The 21166-nt window shown below is 45.6% G+C and overlaps 1 protein-coding gene across 8 annotated transcripts in view; it reads right to left on the bottom strand.

Moving 5' to 3' along the window:
• The window catches only part of DUSP16 (dual specificity phosphatase 16), a 119775-nt gene that overhangs the window by 32077 nt on the left and 66532 nt on the right, over positions 1–21166 (bottom strand). For all 8 annotated transcript variants that reach the window (XM_060024313.1, XM_060024315.1, XM_060024308.1 and 5 more), the window contains 2 exons: positions 14228–14818; positions 13097–13235 (listed from right to left, as the gene is read on the bottom strand). In XM_060024313.1, coding sequence (XP_059880296.1) covers positions 13097–13235; positions 14228–14455 — 367 coding nt within the window. In that variant the 5' untranslated portion in view covers positions 14456–14818. The remainder of the gene's footprint in view (positions 1–13096; positions 13236–14227; positions 14819–21166) is intronic.

Below are 21166 nucleotides of genomic sequence, written 5' to 3' on the forward strand. Positions count from 1 at the left end.
CTTGAAATGTCCCAAACCAGGACTCCTGGTAACTTCCACACAACACTACCTCAGCCAAAGAGTACGTTCTCCCTGATCTTTATCTCTGACAATGTTCCACTCTGCTGACATCCTCCTTTATTGACAGTTTTTTCCATTCGCTGACCTTTCATTCATCGTTGGACTCCAGTGACCCCAGTTTCATTTCATTAATTAACAACAGATGAGACACTGCCTGACTTACCCGAACCCTCGAGAAACTATCTGTAGCCTCATCGGCAACTCAGTTTTGAAATATGTCTGAAATGTCCCTCTTCCTCTTACAAGAAGACAAGTACAATTCATCTACGTAAACTTTCTGTTACAAATGGCTGACAGACACAGAATCAAGAGTCATCTCTGCCCTTGTCCCAGCTCTGCTGTCCCCAGACCCTGAGTTAGATCCTGTTATGACAAGAAGACACAACCCCAGTTCATGATCTCCGCTTGTTTACTGTGAAAGCAGCACTGAGAAACTGACACGCTTCTTGAAAAAGTTTAAAAATATTTTTTAAAGTCGTTCAAGTATCTGACTCACCGTCCAATCTTGCCAAGTTTCTCCTGTCCCTAGATTTTATGCTGCTTATCATCTAGGAATGGAGAGAATAGAAAGTCGAACAACGCACGTGTGCTTCCCTAAGACAGACCTGAATCTCAGAACGCTGTACCGGCTTTGGCCCCTTGAGCTAGGAGTGTTTGTTTTAAGAGGAAGGAAGACACATATGCAGACACCCTGGCCTGTAGAGAAAGGCGGGTGGGGAGACCAGCAGATAGACATACGGACACCACTGGCCTCTACAGACTTGGATGAACAGGCAGACAAACTGCAATGTTAAAAATCCATATTTCTGTTAGTCTTCCACAAATTTACCTGTAGAATGCATATTTATAAATAAAAACATACATATTACTTTGGACGGAGAAAACACCTGGTACAGCTTAAAGCCATTCATAATTTGTATATCACTTTCTTCTCATTCAGCCAGGAAATACTTCTTCCCTTAAGAGTACCTCCTTCACAATTCAAACCATCAATATAATTTTCTATAAAAGCCAATGTCAACCACCATTCCATTTTCAGAGGCAAAAAAAGTCTGCCATGTAAAATAAAATACATAAAACGATGCCGCTAAACAATTCTAACTGGTCGGTTTTCTCTTCCCTCTGACCCTTGCAGTTATAAATCACAGAGTTGTTTCTTAAAATAAAGGAATAGTCACAAAAGTAGCACTTTACTACAGATTAGCAATGTTAATTTTCAGACGCAAATTCTCAAAATGTATCCGTATCCTTTTAGTCAAACCAGAGATAAATGTCAATTCCATGACTCTGAAGACAGTTCCTTGCAGGGAGAAACAGGGCTGCTCACTTATGCTTCAGTTCAAATGGGGAGCAAGTCCTAAGAGCTTTATCAGCTGACAGAGCTGCCTAAGCTGGCAAGGGGGATTAAAGGTAGCCCCTTCCCATACTGGGGATGGGTTCCATGGCTACGTACAGAAATCTATTTACACAAAGCTCTACTTTATGAAAGATATTTTTCTAAAGTCATATGCAAATTTAATTTCTGTACATTAAACCATTTTCACAGTTTATATAATTTCAGCTTTTAAATATAGTTCTCATGCAGCTTAACCCTTTTGTAAAACAAAGACCCCCTTTTTGGGACATAAATACGACCCATTCATTTACTTATTCTAGAATGTATGTGAAGGAATTTTTTTTTTTTTTTGCAGTACGCGGGCCTCTCACTGTCGTGGCCTCTCCCGTTGCGGAGCACAGGCTCCGGACGCGCAGGCTCAGCGGCCATGGCTCACGGGCACAGCCACTCCACGGCATGTGGGATCTTCCCAGACCGGGGCACGAACCCGTGTCCCCTGCATCGCAGGCAGACTCTCAACCACTGCGCCACCAGGGAAGCCCTATGTGAAGGATTTAAGTGAAGTATTCCTGCACCTGTAGAGAACAGTTCTCTCCACACTGAAAATAAAATCTGGGCTTTGCTATTACACAAAGGAGACAACCCTAATATTAAACAATGAAATGCTGAAATGTGTATTTTGCAAGTATTTTAATTGCTCTCATGAATAACTATTTTGCACTTTAGTCTGAAGTGACTGATTCAGGCAACTTTACCCTCTAACCATTTAAAAACACACAGGCATGGTCACAGTTCTCCCAGGGTCAGTGGACTGTATACATGGAAAGCTGAAACTACTGACATGAAAGGCAAAGGAAAGGCAACATAATTTTGTACCTCCGAAGAAAGCAAACAAAAATATGTAACTGTACTTTTCCAATGCACATAGGTTGGTCTGGGTGAGCCCAACCACACAGGCTTGATCGATCATTTCCAGGGTGGTAGAGAGCATGGCGCACTTTCCTCAGCAACAGCAGCAGCAATTATGTCCTAGCTAGTCAACTCTCCGCTGAGCAGCCCAGAAGAGAAAAATCCCAAATGACGTGGAACGCTCATTTTAAACTCTCATTCCATCTCCTCCATCCACTTGACAGGATGGTGGACAGACATGCATTTCTGTGGAGATCCTCCAGGAAGCCCGAGAAGTAGCCTCCAACTCGTAAAACTTGCCCCATAAGTAACACCCCCAAAAAAGTTCACTCTGTATGAGAACAACCTATCCCCTGGCACAGCTGGGGAATGGGACATTCTAGCTAATTTTTTTTTAAACAAAACAATCCCATCTCTCTTTTTTTTAAATAAATAAATTTATTTATTTATTTATTTTGGCTGCTTTGGGTCTTCATTGCTGCACATGGGCCTTTCTCTAGTTGCGGTGAGCAGCAGCTATTCTTCGTTGTGGCGTGCGGGCTCAGTAGTTGTGGCTCACGGGCTCATCAGTTGTGGCTCGTGGGCCCTAGATCGCGGGCTCAGTAGTTGTGGCTCACGGGCTCATCAGTTGTGGCTCGTGGGCTCTAGATCGCAGGCTCAGTAGTTGTGGTGCACGGGCTTAGCTGTTCCGCGGCATGTGGGATCTTCCCGGACCAGGGCTCGAACCCGTGTCCCCTGCACTGGCAGGCGGATTCTTAACCACTGCGCCACCAGGGAAGCCCTCTAGCTGATTTTTGGATTAACACAGTTATCAAACACACGATAAACGAATTAAAAAATTTCAAAATACTAGCGTAAAAAAAGCACTAAATACTAAAATAATGCAACTTACAAGAGTTCTCGTGTCTCATAATGTCTAAATCTTACATTCCTCAAGATAATGTTATCTAGATCAATTCGACTGGCAAAATCCAGAAGTGTTGTTTAGTAAAGAGTTTTCAGAAGATGTCGAGTGGTATTTTTTACTCTTACTGATCTTTCAAATTGGCAATACATAACTATACCCCAGAGGCTCTTCTTCAACACACACAAACACACGCACACACACACAGCCAGGCAGGACTCTCAATACCTGCCTTCAAACAAAGGTTGTTCTGAACAGCACAACCAGAACGACCAATCAAAAGGAACTACGGCCAGAATCCACCCTTGGCTAAGCAAAGGCAACAAGCTCTATAAGCAGGAGAGAGGTTCCCAGAGGCCACCCGACTGGTCCTCCAGTGACTTTAAGACGTGAAGCTACAGCCAAGCGAACAGCAGCCTGGGGCTTCCTGAGGAGGAAGCACCTAGAAGGCCTCTGCTTCCATCAGCATGGAAGGAGGAGGTTACTAAGGAGATCACCTTTGCTCATGTTCACCTGAAAATCAAAGATTTCCAAGGTTGCATTTGGGGGCTTGAGGTCCCAAACTCCAACCTAACATTTTCAATCCTCTTTTGGTCATTTTCACTTGAATGACTTATCGATACTTCTAAAATAAATTCCAAGCCAACATCTCGCTCTCTTTGGTTCTGTATCCCTGTTCGCATCTGTCCCGTTCTCCCAGTCACCTCAGCAGCAGCCACCTGGTATGCCAACACTCAGACTTGCTTTTGCGATGTCCGTCTGCCTGTCCCCGCCTCCTCCCCCCGCTGCAGCCCACAAGCTCCATGCCGCACTGTTAGATAAATTCAGGAACAGCTCTCTCTGATCTGTCCGTCCTTTTCCCAACTTGTTTCCACTCTGCGGCCAGATTAAGGGCCTGAGATAAAGTGTTGATGTATCCTCTGCTCCCAAATACCCACAGAATACAATTCAAAATTCCTGATCAGACACTCAAGCCCTTCATCACCTGATCCCACTCTACTGTCCACCCTCACTGTCCCTATTCTACCCACCACCATGGCCCAGGCCCATTCATCTTCTTACTGTTTTCCCACCACACCTGGGCTTTCTCATCTCCAGCCTCTGGTAACAACCAGGGAAGTCCCTCTAGTATCAATTCTATTCTGTTGCATTTTTTAAAATTCTGCTGTATTAAAAAAAAATTCTTCCCTGACCAGTGTATTTAAATATGGTCTTGCCAACTTAGAACTTCTATAAAAGGTATAGCCATGGGAATTCCCTGGCAGTTCAGGGGTCAGGGCTCCGTGCGTCCACTTCAGGAAGCACAGGCTCGATCGCTGGTCAGGGAACTAAGATCCCACAAGCCACGCAGCCAAAAATACACACACACACACACACACAGCCATCACACGGCAGTAAGAATTTACCATTAACCTGGTAATTGTGAATTCTCTTTCCGTGTGTGTGTGTGTGTGTGTGTCTGTGTGGTGACCTCTTACCTCTCCGGCTATAATACCCTGTGAACTGTCTGCATAAGAACTGCGTCTCACACTCCTTTGCAATCACCTCTGCATTTAGCACAGTGCTTGGCACATAATTAAATGTTTATTGACTCCTCCCTTGATACAATGAATAGCTGTTGATGGACATAAGTCTTGTGTATTTTGGGTGTTCAAAAGGACTTCCTGGGGCTTCTCTGGTGGCGCAGTGGTTGAGAGTCCGCCTGCCGATGCAGGGGACGCGGGTTCGTGCCTCGGTCCGGGAAGATCCCACATGCCGCGGAGCGGCTGGGCCCGTGAGCCATGGCCGCTGGGCCTGCACATCTGGAGCCTGTTGCTCCGCAACGGGAGAGGCCACAACAGTAAGAAGCCCGCGTACCACAAAAAAAAAAAAAACGACTTCCTGATTCCATTCAGAGCTGAAAGCTCTGCGGGTCTGGGTGTGAGCCCAGAACCTGCTTCCTACTCCTTGACCACAAGGCCCCAGAGGACCCTCAGGGTGAGCAAAGCGGCACAGGGCAAGGAAAACATTTCTCTGCTACAAAAGGTTAAAAGAGGAGACTTGGTCAATTCTGCTTTCATCACCCAGAAGCCCCAGTGAGTCCTCAGGGTGCTTCTATCACGTCCAGGGAACTTTCCACGAGAGGTGGGTTCCCTCGGCGGCTCAGGACGACAGAGTCCGGTACGACATCCAGGGCTCAGGGGACCAGGGGCACAGCTCTCAGGAAACGAACTGGACCAACTATAATCAGATCCTGGCTAAGGATGAAGCGGCTGCCGGATGTGCCCCTGGTGACCGTCGGGGGCAAGGCCTCACGAGACCATCCATCGGGAGACGAAGCTCTGAGTCCCGAGGAAAAGCGAACAGGAGTCTGGTCTCTGGAGGACGGCTCTTCGGAGTCCCATCTGCCTGACGTGTGAACTGCGCACGGGTCACCACACAGCTCACTTCTTGGGCCTTTTCCCATGAAGCTCAGGCTTCCTAATGCACCACGAGCAGGCCCTCCCGGGACCCCCTGGGGTGTGTCCACTCTGGCAGCCGTCCTCCTCCGGGGCCAAGCGCACCGCCTCCCAGCAGATGCGGCGGAGCAGCGGGAAGGAAAGGGTCCCTGTTTGTCAGCCAAACAACCCTGGAGACCACTGGCATCCACAGGAGGGTGCAGAGCCGTGCCGTGGGCACTGCTGCGAGCCGGACACGGCGCTGGCTGATGGGACAGCCGTGACCACGACAGAGGTCCTCTCTGGAATTGACAGTTCAGTGGGACAAACTTCAACCAAATAATTAGATGAATAATTGGCTAATTATGGTGGGTGGCCAAAGGAGTGCGTGTGACAAGAGGATACCCAACTCTGCCCAGGAGCGGGGGGGGGCTTGACGGCCACCGTGAATCCAACAGGAGACACCCAGGTACATGGGGAGAGGGGGACACTTGGAGGAGGAGGAGGGTGCCTCTGGGCTGCAGGTCTCAGGCCCCTGAGGCTAAAGTGCTAAAATCACACACACACACACACACACACACACACACACACACACACACCCCACCCCCAACCTGAGGACGGAGGGGGGCACAGAGGCAGGCAGGAGCCGTCACTGCAGGGTTTCGGAGTCGGGGAAGGGTTCTGGAATTTTCCCTAAGAGCACTGATGCAGACTAGGCTGGGGAGTGATATAATCACAGTTACGCTGAAAATATCAAAGAGAGACGTAACGTTGGCGAGGGTGCGAGGAAAGGGCAGAGAGGCAGCAAGACAGGGTGAGAGAGCAGGGAGGAGGGTCCCGGGGCAGGTCTGAGGGCTGATGTGGGCCTGAGTTGGAAGCATAGCGCAGGGAGGCCAGAAGAGAGGTCTGGTGGCCAAGAGGTGACAGGTGTCACCGAGCCTCCAAAGGCTCCCCAGGCCAGCCCAGCGAAGCACAGACTCGTCCTGCCAGGCTGAAGGGCCCGCACAGCCTGACTGCACTTCCTCTCAAGTCCCCTTCCTCCCGTCACAGAAAGTCCACTCAGTCTCCTGGCTGCCTCCTAAAATCTGTGTTCGCTCCTGCCATTTTTAATGATGTCAGTCCACAGAGGACCCTCCCCACCCAAATCTTCCTCATTTTTCAAGGTTCGATTAAAATTCCACCGCCGCCCTCAAACCTTCCCCAACTCCTGCAGGCAACACCGAGTCACCCCTTATCACTCGACGCACTGTCATCTGCTTCTATTTCATCCGCTCCAGACGTGCTGCCCCAAATTACCCGAGGGGTCTCCAGGGCAGGGGCAAGATGTGCACTTTTCCAGTACCCTATCCCCCAGGCCCACCCCGGGGCCCACCCAAGGGAGCCCTCGAACACTGTGAGTGAGGCCAGCTGAATGGACAGGACACAAATGACATGACCAGGGCAGGGGAAGACTGATGTCACCACTGTCACCCAGGGTGCTTCTGTGTAGCTTGTGCCACACGTCAGGGTGAGGGACTGTCTCGAGCCTGGTCTGCAGTCCATTTGTTAAACAGACACAGCCTCAGGCATGATGTCTTAGCCACCGGTAGCTGCGGAGTGACAGGGCTGGCTTGTTACCACACAGGCAGGTAAGAGCTGGAGAAAAGACGGGCCAGTTTAGATAACCTCATGCAAACTGAGAAGTAGAGCCAGCAACTACACGGCAGCCAGTGGGCGAAACGGTACCTATTTTTAGTCTGTTTTCAGTGGCTCTCACCGCAGCTCTTTAAACACAAGAAAAGCCAATTCCTGAACAACTGCAGTACTTTGACTGGAATCCATTAACATCAATCTCTTTTACCAGCTACTACAGGATCTGAAACGGGAGGATTGAAGATTTCCCTTCTCTAGACACAAGGACAGAAGAAACGCCACACTGGATGAGAGAACGGATGATGACAACGGCGCGCACAGCAAATCTGTGAGCGGGAGGACCGGGTTGTGCCCTACTTGCATTAGGAAGGTAACCGGCTCCACTGAAGCAAAGCTGCACATTGACCACACAGAACTGCTGACTGCATCTAGATTCCTGTTAAACTGAAAATGTGTCAAGAGTCAAATACATTTTTACTCACTCCTAGCTCTAACTACAGTAGCAGCTCTAACTCAAAACAAAGAAATACGTATTTGGCCTTTAGCCACAGCAGACATTAATCTAAGACCTTAGCTGTGTTTGGAGACAAAATGTTTCTAAGAGCCCTCAGCACTGCGCCTGACACTAACCCCAATGGTATCTTCCATCATTATCCGGAGTGGTATGTCAGCTCAGGACAGAGTAGACTTTTAGTTGATGATTCCCCCCAGCTGAAAAAATTCAATGCTTAAAAATTTTATATACAGTCTGTTTTCATACGTTGCTTCTCCCATAAAATGTGAAGTAAGAATATGACTCTGCAGTTCACAAAGAGGCTGAGAGATAAAGCAGAAACTAACACACCATTGTAAAGCAATTATACCCCAATAAAGATGCTAAAAAAAGAAAAAAAGAGGCTGAGAGAGAGCTACCACAAAAGCACAGGCCTGATCTGAAGTGGGCACCCGATTCTCAGTCTAGCCTCCTGAGGGAATTCCAGACGACTCAGGAATTACTGCAGACAGGGGCCTGGGCGCACAGTGAGAAGAGGGAGAGCTGGGGAGAGTCAGGCAAGGGCTCTGTTATTTTCCTCGTCTGTAAATGAAAGGGCTGAGGTCTGTGATTCAGTTAGGGTTTTTTGCTGCAGGGCAATCCTGTGCCTCAACACAGGGTAGAAATGAGTGCTGCAGAATTAGCAAACTTTCGTGGGTCCCTTTTGCTTTTACTCAGAGTTACAACAGCGAGGAAAGAGAAGAAAATAATAGAACAGCAATCTTTGTTTCTACTAAATGAACCCGCTTATTCTGTTTTCTCTGTGTCAGCACACGCAAAAAAAGTCTAGATTTGGTGGTTTTTCTTTTTCTCTAATATATTTGTTTTCAATCTGGCACCCTTAGAAATATACTGATAATAGACAAAGGCAAGTAAAATAAAGTAATATAATGAATAAAGGCCAAGAAACAAGATTCTTTTTTAGAGAGAACTAGTTTTCTGAAGGTTAACAAGACCAAAAAAGTTGATCAATAAGTCAAGGTTGGCAACTGTTTATATCCATCAACGATGAGGGACAACTTTCCAAAGGGATCCAAGTTCATTCTTTTTGGCTAAGATGAGGCTACAACTCATAGTAAAACCCTTTAATCCCCTGGGGGGGAAACAATGCTATGGTCTAATCTGGCTTGGTTATCGGGAGACTACTGGGAGACTTATTAATGGCTAAGCAGGATAAGCAATTTAATTTTTTTTTAAAATAAAGTTATTTATTTGTTTTTGGCTGCGTTGGGTCTTGGTTTCTGCACGTGGGCATCCCCTAGTTGCAGCGAGCAGGGGCTACTCTTCACTGCGGTGCGCGAGCTTCTCATTGCGGTGGCTTCTCTTATCGCAAAGCGTGGGCTCTAGGCGCGCAAGCTTCAGTAGTTGTGGCACCCGGGCTCAGTAGTTGTGGCGCACGGGCTTAGCTGCTCCGCGGCGTGTGGGATCTTCCCGGACCAGGGCTTTAAGCCGTGTCCTCTGCACTGGCAGGTGGGTTCCTATCTACTGCGCCATCAGGGAGGTCCCTCAATTTAAAGTACAAAAAAAATGATTTCAACTGTTCTCAATTCTTATGGATTCAAGGGCTTGTATCCTCCTATGAGCGGCACTAGGTTTTCTAGAGCTCGTAGCTCCTCATCGAAGCTCAGGGTTTAAGCCCTGTTTAATTGTACTAGAGTTTTGTTTTGTTTTTTGGCCACACCACGTGGCTTGTGGGATCTCAGTTCCCCGACCAGGGATTGAACCCAGGCCCTCAGCAGTGAGAACTCGGAGTCCTAACCACTGGGCCGCCGGGGGACTCCCTGTACTAGCGTATTTATTAGATCTTAAAATCATGTTGAAATCTGCTTAAATAGATGGAAACATTTTCGTATTAGATACTTTTCCCATAGCAGCTATATTTTTGCTCTACCTGAACGAAGACAACTCGCAAATCATTTATGTCAAAATATCCTCGTTTTCGCTACACTTGCAGATTAGTTTCATCGCTGTTTAATCACTTACAAATTAAACTAAATGAATAAAATAAGTCATATGAAACACAAATGGTATAAACCTACACGTAAGCTCGTTTATATTTCAGATACCCATTGAAAACTGAAGAAGTGCTAGGCCTTGTGGGGAACACAGGGATGAACAAGACACAGTCCTCGGCTTGAAAACAGAGAATCCAGGAGGGGGGTTAAGCTAACGAATGAAGAAGATACATGACAACGTAAGTTTAACTAAGATTTTAAGATACTAATCGAAGACTCGCATGTGGCATATGGCTATCAAATATTAATCACTTGGTTTAGAATACTGGCTGGGCTTAAAAAGAGGGAAAGTTGATCAGTCAGGGGTCAAGATCGCTGGCTGAGTAGGGCCCGCAGATGTGGCCAGTACAGGCCGAGTTCACTGCAGACCCAGGTTCTAAGTTTCAGGACTGGAAGGCTTGGGACCCTGGTCTCACTGATAACCAGCTGTCAAAGTGGCTTAACAGGACCCCCTTCCCCGGCAGAAGCTGAAGGTTACCAGGCTAGCCTGTCCCAGCGCAGACCCTGCTGCTCCACAGGGAAGAATTGAGCCCACTGAGCTCCAGTGCAGCTTCCCCGAGTCCAACCCTCTCCCGAGACGGAGTCTTCGTTGTTAACGTCCATGTCACTAGGTCCCACAGGTCAGTCTGGGTCTCCTCTTGCTTGAGGAAAAGGGCTTATTAAGATGCTTCCTCTATCAGTTCCTCGGGGAGGTCCTCTTCTTCCCCTTCTCCAGAGTCACTGCTCCCTAGGTAAGGTGGCCCTGAGAAGGTGAATGGAATTTGGGCCACAATTCTTCACTCCATATACTGATATAATGACCATAAAAAAACCATCTGACGTATCGAATACTTTCTTCCTGTCAATCTCAAAGTAACTGAAAGCTCTAAAGTAATGGAGAAATCACTCCAAGAAACCACTTTGTCTTTCTATTGTCTTTCTATTATCACACACACCCCCACCCCAGGGCCGACAAGCATCTGTAACTGCTGAAAGCATCAGGGGCAGCTTGTAGTGAAACTTGTCTCCAGCAACCCTGTCATTTCCCGTAGCACCTGTGGGACGCTAGCATGCTTTTCCAAGGTCAGTTATTTTCCCCGAAGCAAAATATTTGAGAAACACGTGTTGATATGTCCTTCTACCCCACATCCCTGGGACGTCCTCTAGAGCAGCTGCTGGAACTTGGCAAATACCAAAAAAAACGAAAGCACAAAACATAAAAAACCACACTGCCGAGAACTGATGGTCACGCCTTCCCCAGCACTCTCTCTCTTCTACTAACTCTCTTTTCTGTCCACTCTGAGGAACAGGCTCACTAACCAAGGGAATTTCCAACCGGTCAGGAGCTTTGGGATGGCCGAGAGGCTTTTAATCGTCCGGAACCCTCTCTGAGGTGTCCTAAGAAATCTCGCTGCTCAGAAACTCCCAAACAAGGGCATTCAGTCCCTGAAGCCACCTTCTAAGCTGAAAGAAATACAGGATTCTGGGGTGTGGATGACGAGACGGAGCTGTGAATACACGTATGTGGTCTCGGAGCTGCCTTGATGGGCTTTCCTTTAGGCCTAGGACCCATTTCCGGTACAAAGTGGGGATGCCAGGGGTTCTGACCAGCACCATCCCACGTATCCCTAGGGCTGATCTCGAGGGTCAGAATGAGTCCTTTTCCTTCCTTACTGCCCAGTGAGCACCCCTCCCAAAGCCGCACATGGCTGGAAGGAACCTTCCACATAACAAGGGAGAGCTCCTCGGGAAAGAGGAGAGATGACTTGAGTAACTAAAACTCGACATGAGCTCATTCCTCCGGGAGCATCTGCCTGGCCAAGCCGTCGGGTCAGAGCCCCCGTAGAGAAAAGCGTCTCAAACAAGAGCAAAGAGGGATAATCGCCTTCCCTCTGGGTGCACCCTCTTTAAGAAAAACCCTGGTTCCGTCGATAGTTCCAGTTTACCTTTCCAAGGTAAAGTCCCTCACAGTGGCTCCAAGAAGCACGACTGCGTTCCTAAACTCAGCAACCGAGGTGAGTGGGACTCTAATAACAGCTGTCAGGTTTAACACACTTACACTCCCAGTAAAAGACCGTGCCTACCAAGAGACACAGAACCTAATGCTATAATTCTCCATTACAGAGTTCTGAGAGCTCCGTTCTGAGACCGAGCTGGCTTCACTTTAGGACAGAATTGCAGCATAGATGAAACGTGTGCCAACAGACGACCTGAAAGTGACAGGTAACGATGCTTTACTCTTTGAAACCGGGAGCAAAAGCTGACGAGGGAGAAATGAAGACACAGAAGTCTCATTGAAACCTTCAGGGAGTTTAAACGTGGTAACAAACCAACAACTGATTCAGCCTATTCTCTTCCAACTGAAATGTCCACAGTCTAACCATCAGTTGCCAGTAACATCAAGCTCACCGGACTCTCCCCGCAACAAAAGACGAAAGGTGCGAAAGTGACAATATCTGTCAATATTTTGTTTTTCTTAGATCAGATTTTTAAAAGCGATCTTGCCGATCACTGTGGCAGAATCTGCTGGACACAGCGGCTTTGTGGTAAAGGTTACTGCGCATTGTCAAACTGTATTCCCTGCTCCGGGAGCCAGAGTGAGTGAAAGGGCTTCGGTACTGTCTGCCAAACAGGGAAAGCAAAGGATGAACAGTCTGCTTTGGAATTTGATGAGATGGAACTCCCACACCACCCTCCTTTAGGGCAGATATAAAATAGTTAGTCCTTTCCGTGCGCTTTACAAAGTCAGCTGGTTGCTTAGCATTTGCAAGTTGAGACTTTTTTCAGTTGTGAAAACAAAACAAAAATACGTAAGTTAGTTTTAAAATTTTCCCTCTGATTATTGGAAGAAATATTCCGCACACATTCTCTTTCTGTCTCATTGTACATAACGTCCAGGATGGGTGATCTTATTGCTGGAGTCCACTTCAACCAAAAATGTTTAACAGGGGTTCACACCGAATGCTGGGCGGGTCCTCTCCTTGGGGGTGGGCACTGAGAGCGAGCTGAAATGCAGAGCATTCGGTGTTTGTAGATCTACACGGGCGCACAGACCTACACGGCACTTCTGGCTAATAAATACCCGATGAAGAGGCATTTGAGCTAAATCAGAAATACACTGACCAATGGGGAAGAACAACAGCATTCAGGTTAACTAGAATAGTTACGTCAATCAGAAGCTATAAATAAGTCATTTTACACAGTGACCTCAAAGCTGCGTCCACCTAGTGTACTTCGAGCTCGTTGTGGAACCCTGCTTACTCACAGGCTCAAGGAGGTTGCGAGCCCTCACAGTTGTACCACAAGCCTTACCTGCTAGCAGGTGAACAGAGCTGAAGCTCTTCTCCAGTTTACCCAGGAGTACAGTGAGAAAACAGTCTGAGGCCAGAGAGGCCACATCTTGGGAGCTTTGATCGTAAACTACAACCTTCTGACTGCAATCAACGTCGACCTAAAATGCAAACGTGAGGCTGTCAGGGAGGAAAGCGAGGAACATAATCCCATACACCTCTGCTGCTGAAGCAAGTAACTGCTTCCTGTTTTCCTTAATAATCTGAATAAAAATGAGATGTGGTCAAATGTACTGGATAAACCAAGCATACGCATGGTTTAAATGTTTGCAAAAATCAACATTTGCAAGGCAAACTTGATGCTATTTCTGTGTAAATGTGCTCAAAACTCCTTAGTTTTAAATCCTTAACACGATAACAGGGTAAAAACATGTACAACAAAATAATACGCAAAATAAACGTATCGATCCCGATCCCCCGAACTAAAGAAACATTTAAAATGGTTTCTACTCGGTAACAAATCAGCTTTTCGTAAGATTAAAGCACAAACTCATTTTTATTCCTGAACAAAACAAACAGCCTTACCTACCACAAAGCTGACAGCCTGGTATCCTAAGAAAAACTCTCCTTGAAGATCCTTAAATTCTGACCATTACCTTAACTTCCCACAAACAAAAAACACTTGTAATATAATTAATTTCTACTTTCTCGTCAAGGCACTTGAAAAGAATGATTTCCTTTCAGTACATTTGTAAACAACATAAAACCATGTATTAGTTATTAATAATATACAGACAATATAATATACTATTATATAATTGCTAACAATTGAGTATTATAATATACTGTATTAGACATAACTTTTTATTTGTGTTAAATTAATAAAACAATTTTTAGCATTAATAGGGAAACACAGCACTGGATCAAATAAAAACAAGTTAAGCTTTCTGTGTAGCTTAGAAACATCCTGAGGTGTGACAGTGTCTACAATTAGTGAATTATTCTGAGGTAGCATAAGGTATCAAAGTTTAGAAAAAGCAACCAAAACTTCCTCAAATTACTTTCTCCCCTTAAAAATGAGGCTTCATTTAAAATGATTCCCCACTCAGCAGGCCCATTTATTTTAAAAAGGAAAAAGAAAGCAAGCGTGTACCTTATGTTTGGCTGAGTGCTGGATGAGCTCTGTAATTAACACTTTGTCCTGTTGCAACCTTCGCTTCATAAGCTTGGAGCAGTTGATATTAATGGCTTCCAAAATGTGGGACGTATTGTATTCCACAAATGGCCGGCTATCAATTAGCAGCACTTTTTCCGTTCCACTTTCCAGCAGAGCCACCAACCTCTCAGTAACAATTTGAGTTCCAATCATCTCATGGGCCATGACAACAATAAGTCCTCTTTTCCCACCTCCTCCTTTAATTTGCCACGATGATGTAATGGTGGTGTGCTCAAAGGCTCAGCCACTCCATTGTACTGAAATGTATGAGGTCAGGCTGGTGGCGACTGGCAAGAGGAGAGTTAAACCCATTTTCAGCAAGAGCCCTCCAAGTGAATGTCTCTTTCTCTTTCCCGTTGATGTGCTCTCGCAGAGGCCTCCTGCCACAAAGCAGCCCCTCACACTTGATTCATAAAGAGATGACTGGAATAACCATTCCAACAAAAGATGCTTTGGGGCAGCCAGTGCATTACATCATTCTTTACCTCTGTTCCCTCGCGCCAACAGCTTTACATGGGGCTGAAAAGCCTACATGGAGAGAGAATGACAGACGGAAAACAAAACACGGGGGTCAGAAAAAGAAAGAGCATCGGATTAGAGGGAGTGTATGATTCATAATATTTACCCCATTAATCTAATTCCATACTTGATGCACTGTTTCATTTGAACAAACAAACAAAACGGACAAGTAGGTATGGCTTCAGGAAACGTACTAATGATGATTCGCTTTCACCGCAAAATATAAAAACTCAAAGATGACAAAACAAGACAGAGTCATGAATTATATATAATCACCTGGGGGCCCAGAACTACTTGACTTACAGTACGAAATGAAAAGAGCTGTAAAAAGCCAGTCCAAGCATTTTTATTCCAGATTTTATTTGCTTATTTCTTGAAAATAGCACAAAAAACAACCACCTAAGATCAGGTTAGCAATCTGACGTTGTCAGGACATAAAAACCTTTCCTGATGGCTTGAGAATTACTATGATAAATGGAGTGTGTGTGCTGTGAGCATTCCTTGAAACTACCCTCAGGAAGAAGAGGCAGGAAAATGGGAGGTTCTGTAAATTTCGGCTGCCTTTTAAGGAAGAGGAGGGGCAATGACTGATGTACTTGTCACACCAAGTGCTGAACTAGCTGCTGGGGGCCTGTGAGGCATCCACTCCGCCCCAGGCCGACTCACAGCTAAGATCCTGGCTGGTCCTCCGCTTCCAGTTCGCTTTTTCTTGTACCTCATTTTTAAGAGACTCCCTGATTCCCAGCCTCAGAAAATCTCACACCTTGACCTTGGACTCTAGGTCAGCAACCCAGGCATACGAGAGCCCTTAATACTGGACCTGATGCTTACTTATTCTTGCCAGACTCCTAAGACAGACCATTTCCTAGTTAACGCTAGTTGGAGTTTTGTGCCCAGAGCTTAAGCCCGCACCCGGACCTTCAATATTCTCACGTTCCGATCTCCCCGGTCCATCTCTGCTTATAGGAAATGCCCTACTACATAAAACTAGACGTCCACTGTCGGCATTCGACTTCTGGAGGTTAAACTACCTGATGGCAGCCGTTTTGTACTGTATTTCTTCCTTCCACAGTGTTTTGCACATAAGATATTCAATTTACACTGTTATAAGTTAGTAAAATCCTCCTTGTTCCAAAAATGATTTAAGATACTGAATAATTCATATGTGATTAACTGATTTTGGATTAGGTTGATAGACCCCCTCAAACATCATGGGGTCCTGTTTCCTAATTTCAGACTTAGAAATTAGAAGCTGAAGCATGGAGAAGTAGGAGTAGACAGGATAGAGAGAGGAGTGGCCTCGCCCTTTACTTGTTACGTAACTTCGGACAAACCATATTAGCCTCTCTGACCACACTTTCCTCATCTCTAAAAGGTACATATAGTATTGGCCTTGTCTCCTCACAAAGTTTGTTTTGAGGATGAAATTATGTCAGTTATCTAAAGAGAGTAAGTCAGAAAGCAACTAGTCATCACACAGAGAAAGGAGGAAAAATGCTGTAAAGATGCCAATGGTGAACAGAGCTGCCTTGCATCTGGAATCTGAAAGGCATCCCTCAGCAGATAAAGACGGGGCAATTCCATCCTGCTACAGTCTGGCTTCAGCCAGGCTGTGCCGCTTCTCACGGAGCCAGACATCCACGGCGTTAGAAGGCACCTGAGAAGCCATCGCGTCTAGCCTCACGTCTCACGAATCAGCTCCACATAATACATTATTTGTCCATTTCGTATCTTCATTATACGGATGTATTATTTTTAGTACAGCTTAATGGCAATGAAGCACAAAAGTCATCTCTACCTTCGACTGAAGAAACCAGAGCAGAGAATTTGTCCTACTCAATCAACCAATGCACATTCGCACAGCACCTACCCAGGGTATTTCTGACTCAAGTCCTGACTGCCCGGTGACACGGTTCACAGCCACGCAAGGTCCTGGGCTCGGATGGCCTGACTCCCTCACCGGGGCTCCCACTCCCAGGTTACCCTGTTTTCCTAAGAACCTGTCCCCACAATGAAGCTGCGCTGAGACAGAGTGACGTGACTTGTCCACGCGGGAGCCCGGGCAGCGCAGAAAGTGGAAACCCGAGAACGGGAGCAAGTGGATGCCAACAATGGCCTGAGTCTCTGGGCCCCGTTGGCTCCTCTCAGTGGTGCAAACCGGGCAGGACAAAGCAGTTATCTGGGTTAGCAGATCGAGGGACAAAGGGAGGGAGAGGACGGCAAACATGCAAAAGCTGAGTGAGAAAGTTCTCATCTTTGCTTCCCTCCAGCCAACTCTCAGAAGCCCAGATCACTGAAACCCAAGGCAGGCTGCGGCCAACAGGTTCACGGGGAAGAAAACGGTCATTCCTCCCCAGAGAACCAGAGTCGGTTGTTCCGGATAGAAAAAGACCCTTTCCCTGACCAAGAAGAGGTCTGGTCAAAGTGACCCTGACATGAGGATGTAGCTGAAACAAAACAGTGAAGGTGAACTGGGGATAAAGTTACACCTTTCACATTGTCCTGCGGCCAGCTGGAGCCCTCTGACAGCACCTTCATGCGCAACATCTGATGTTCTGAGGTCCCAGGTGACTACAGAGGAGGCCGAGGCTGCCAAGGGGCTGTGGAAGGTGAGGTAACAACAGCCTTAAACCTCGTTCACTTGCAGCTACAGAATTCTGGGGAAGACCGCATCCCAGGCTACAGCTCTAATTTAGAAATTTCTCTCCATTCACTGTTCTTTCCGAAGAAGGTCAACACGCTGAGATCAGGGACGCATCTGTGATAGTTTTGTTCTCGGAATCTCTTGCATCAAGTAAGATTTAAGAGATGACAGGAGAATATTTGATAGTTGGCACCCCAACAAGCTCATCTTACCCCAAAATCTCTTCAAGAAGTCAGAAGGCATACAAATTTTTAGATGGAACACGGGGGCCCAAGTGCATATAGCAAAGCCCAGGGCAGGCCAGCTTTGCTATTTACCTATTTTCTTAGACAATTTTAAAAGTTTTAATTAATTTCTTTCTATTTTTAATACAGAGTATAGTCACATGGCTCAAAAAAAATAAAAAATAGAAAACTGTATACACACTATGAATACGTATACTTTATCCATCCAATGTTTGTCCACTATATTTCAATAAAGCTGTTAAAACTGCCATTATATTCAAAGTCCAACAAATACATTTAAGTGAAAAAAATGAGCACATTGAAAATCCTTCTCCCGCCCTTGTCCTCCACCTGCCCAGCTCCTCCCTGGCCCTCTAACTGGTAAACACTGTTAACAGTTTCTTCTGATTTCTTCCAAAGATTTTTTAAAATGAAAATAGAATAAAACACTATACATTCTTTTCCTTTTCCTTCTCTGTTCAACTGGATACACAGTACTGTTACACATCTTGCTTTTTCTTTCACTTAAAATACTTCAATTTGATTTTTTTCCAAATTTAATTAGAATGTAATACAACCTATATATCCATGGGTCTCCCATACATGCACTTTTGGAAATCTAAATAAAACATGTAGAAATACTTAACCTTAAAAGACAACTCCCAACCATAATTCAAAAAGAGTCATGTACCACAATGTTCACTGCAGCTCTATTTACAAGAGCCAGGACATGGAAGCAACCTAAGTGTCCATCAACAGATGAATGGATAAAGAAGATGTGGCACATATATACAATGGAATATTACTCAACCATAAAGAGAAACGAAACTAAGTTACCTGTAGTGAGGTGGATGGACCTAGAGTCTGTCATACAGAGTGAAGTAAGTCAGAAAGAGCAAAACAAATACCGTATGCTAACACATATATATGGAATCTAAAAAAAAAAAAAAAAGGTTCTGAAGAACCTAGGGGCAGGACAGGAATAAAGACACGGACCTACTAGACAATGGACTTGAGGACATGGGGAGGGGGAAGGGTAAGCTGTGACGAAGTGAGAGAGTGGCACTGACATATATACACTATCAAATGTAAAATAGATAGCTAGTGGGAAGCAGCCGCATAGCACAGGGAGATCAGCTGGGTGCTTTGTGACCACCTAGAGGGGTGGGATAGGGAAGGTGGGAGGGAGGGAGACACAAGAGGGAAGAGATATCGGATATATGTATACGTATAGCTGATTCACTTTGTTATAAAGCAGAAACTAACACACCATTGTAAAGCAATCATACTCCAATAAAGATGTTAAAAAAAAAAAGAGAGAGCTCCCCCTTTCCTCTAGCATTACACCCAATCGGCTGTTTACCTGAGGACCAAAAGGCTGAGGAGTAATTCACGACAATGTGCTTGAAGGGTCAGCAAGCTGCTTTATGGCATCCTAATGGGAGAGTATCCTCTGGAGCTACTCTGACTCAAGGGAAATGTAAAATGTGACACTCATGTTCAGGGAAGCACGAAATTTATCTCTTAAAGGACAACCTGCTGCAACCTGGGCTGTTCCCACCCAAAGAGAGGGCGGCACCACAAGCTCCCTGTATGGAGGCCATGGGGCCGCTGAAGGTCAAGGCCTTCAGCCGCGTCACTCTGCTGCCACCCCGTCCCTGCAGACCTCAGAGCGCTGTTCAAGGTCTCCCACCTGGGCTGCCCTCTGGGTTGCCTGGGGATCGTGCTGAGGGAGCCCTGGACCACGATGCTACCCAGGAGATGGGGCTGGGGCAGCAGAGACACTCTTCTCAAGAGAAGGGTGATGGGACGCCCTAGTCCACCATCGAGAAAATCTAGGAGGCAGCCAGCCTTCAGAAGACAGTGACATAACCCTTCTATATACATACAAGAGAGTTTTCTATTTAGAAAAAAAAATAAGGGAAGAGATATGGGGACATATGCATAACTGATCCACTTTATTATAAAGCAGAAACTAACACACCATTGTAAAGCAATTATACTCCAATAAAGATGTTAAAAAATAAAAAATTAAATTTAATTTAATTTAATTTAAAAAAAGGTCAGTATTTATTATACCGAAGACTAGTAACCTTAACCAGGTCCACTAAACAAATATTTACAAAGTATCCTAGTTTCAGAAATAAAGGATTTAAAAGACTTTATTTATGAAAAGATGGAGAGAGGCAGAGGCAATATATTAATATAACAAAATACACACATCAGGGAACAACGTGGGCAGATCCCCTAAAGAAGGGCCAATTGTGGTATATTTTACATTTCAGCAAACAATTTACGTTTCCTATTTTATAACATTTAATACTGACATAAACTGTGTAAGAACCTTTCACCCTAACATACAATAGTTGAAGTTTTTCTGTGTAACTTACGTTTGAGATTCCATTCGGTTACCTCTGGAAATGCATCTATGACTTTATAATGGAAATTAGGAGAGTGTTATTTGTTCAAACTCACTCTACATCCAACTTCGCAAGAGTATCAATGGACTAAAGAATACCACTGAATTAGTTATGTGGGAGAACTGTTAAGTCTAAGACTATTTTGATGATCAATGTAATTAAAAGAACGAAATAAAGCTCAACTGGCCAAGAACCAGTGTTTGCCATTAGAGTAATCAGCGGAGAGGAAAAGTGTTCTGTTTTGATTGCAGCCTTTACTTGACTTGTAGCCTTTAAAGCTAGTGTCCAAACAGCAAATGTTTTAAAGACTGAGGTCGTTTTTAAATGACTGGTAAGCGTCTCCCTCCTCTTCTCAGATGAGGCGTTATTCTTTTCAACTTCCCAGATAGGATCCTGGCTTCTCGGCGGGTCACACTGCACTGGGTCTATCCCACCAGGAAAGAGGTGAGGCCCTTTCTCACACACGATTCTCCCTCTGGGGCTGTCGCCGGCACAGCTGCCCCGGTGCCCACATCCGGGCCCACAGGCTGCCCCCCATCCCACCCCCCAGTTCCATTTTAAAACCTTCCTTTTTCAAAGGAATTCTCAGGAAAGGGGAAAGGACCCCAAAGCTGAGGACAGTGACCGAGCCTTGTCTGGTTGGGCTTCAGCTCAAGTTCAGATTCTCAGAGAATTTATGGAAAGCATATAATCAGGTGAGAAGTTTAAGACTGGCTTGTAGTTTAGCTATTAAACTACAAGCCAGTCTTAAATTTTTTTTTTCCTCCAGTAAAACTGAAGAAATAGGCAACAGGATACACCAAACAGGCTTTCAGCAGAGCCTTACACACAGACTATTAATAAGAGAAAAACTCAACATACTGAGCTCTGTGCGTCTGGAGCCTGTGCTCCGCAGCAAGAGAGGCCGCGACAGTGAGAGGCCCGCGCACCGCGATGAAGAGTAGCCCCCGCTTGTCACAACTAGAGAAAGCCCTCGCACAGAAACGAAGACCCAACACAGCCAAAAATAAATAAATAAATTAAAAAAAAAAAAACTCAACAAATCAAAAGGGAAAAAAGGCGGCCATGA

The sequence above is a fragment of the Delphinus delphis genome, chromosome 11 (genome assembly GCF_949987515.2).
Source record: "Delphinus delphis chromosome 11, mDelDel1.2, whole genome shotgun sequence".
Lineage (NCBI taxonomy): Eukaryota > Metazoa > Chordata > Mammalia > Artiodactyla > Delphinidae > Delphinus > Delphinus delphis.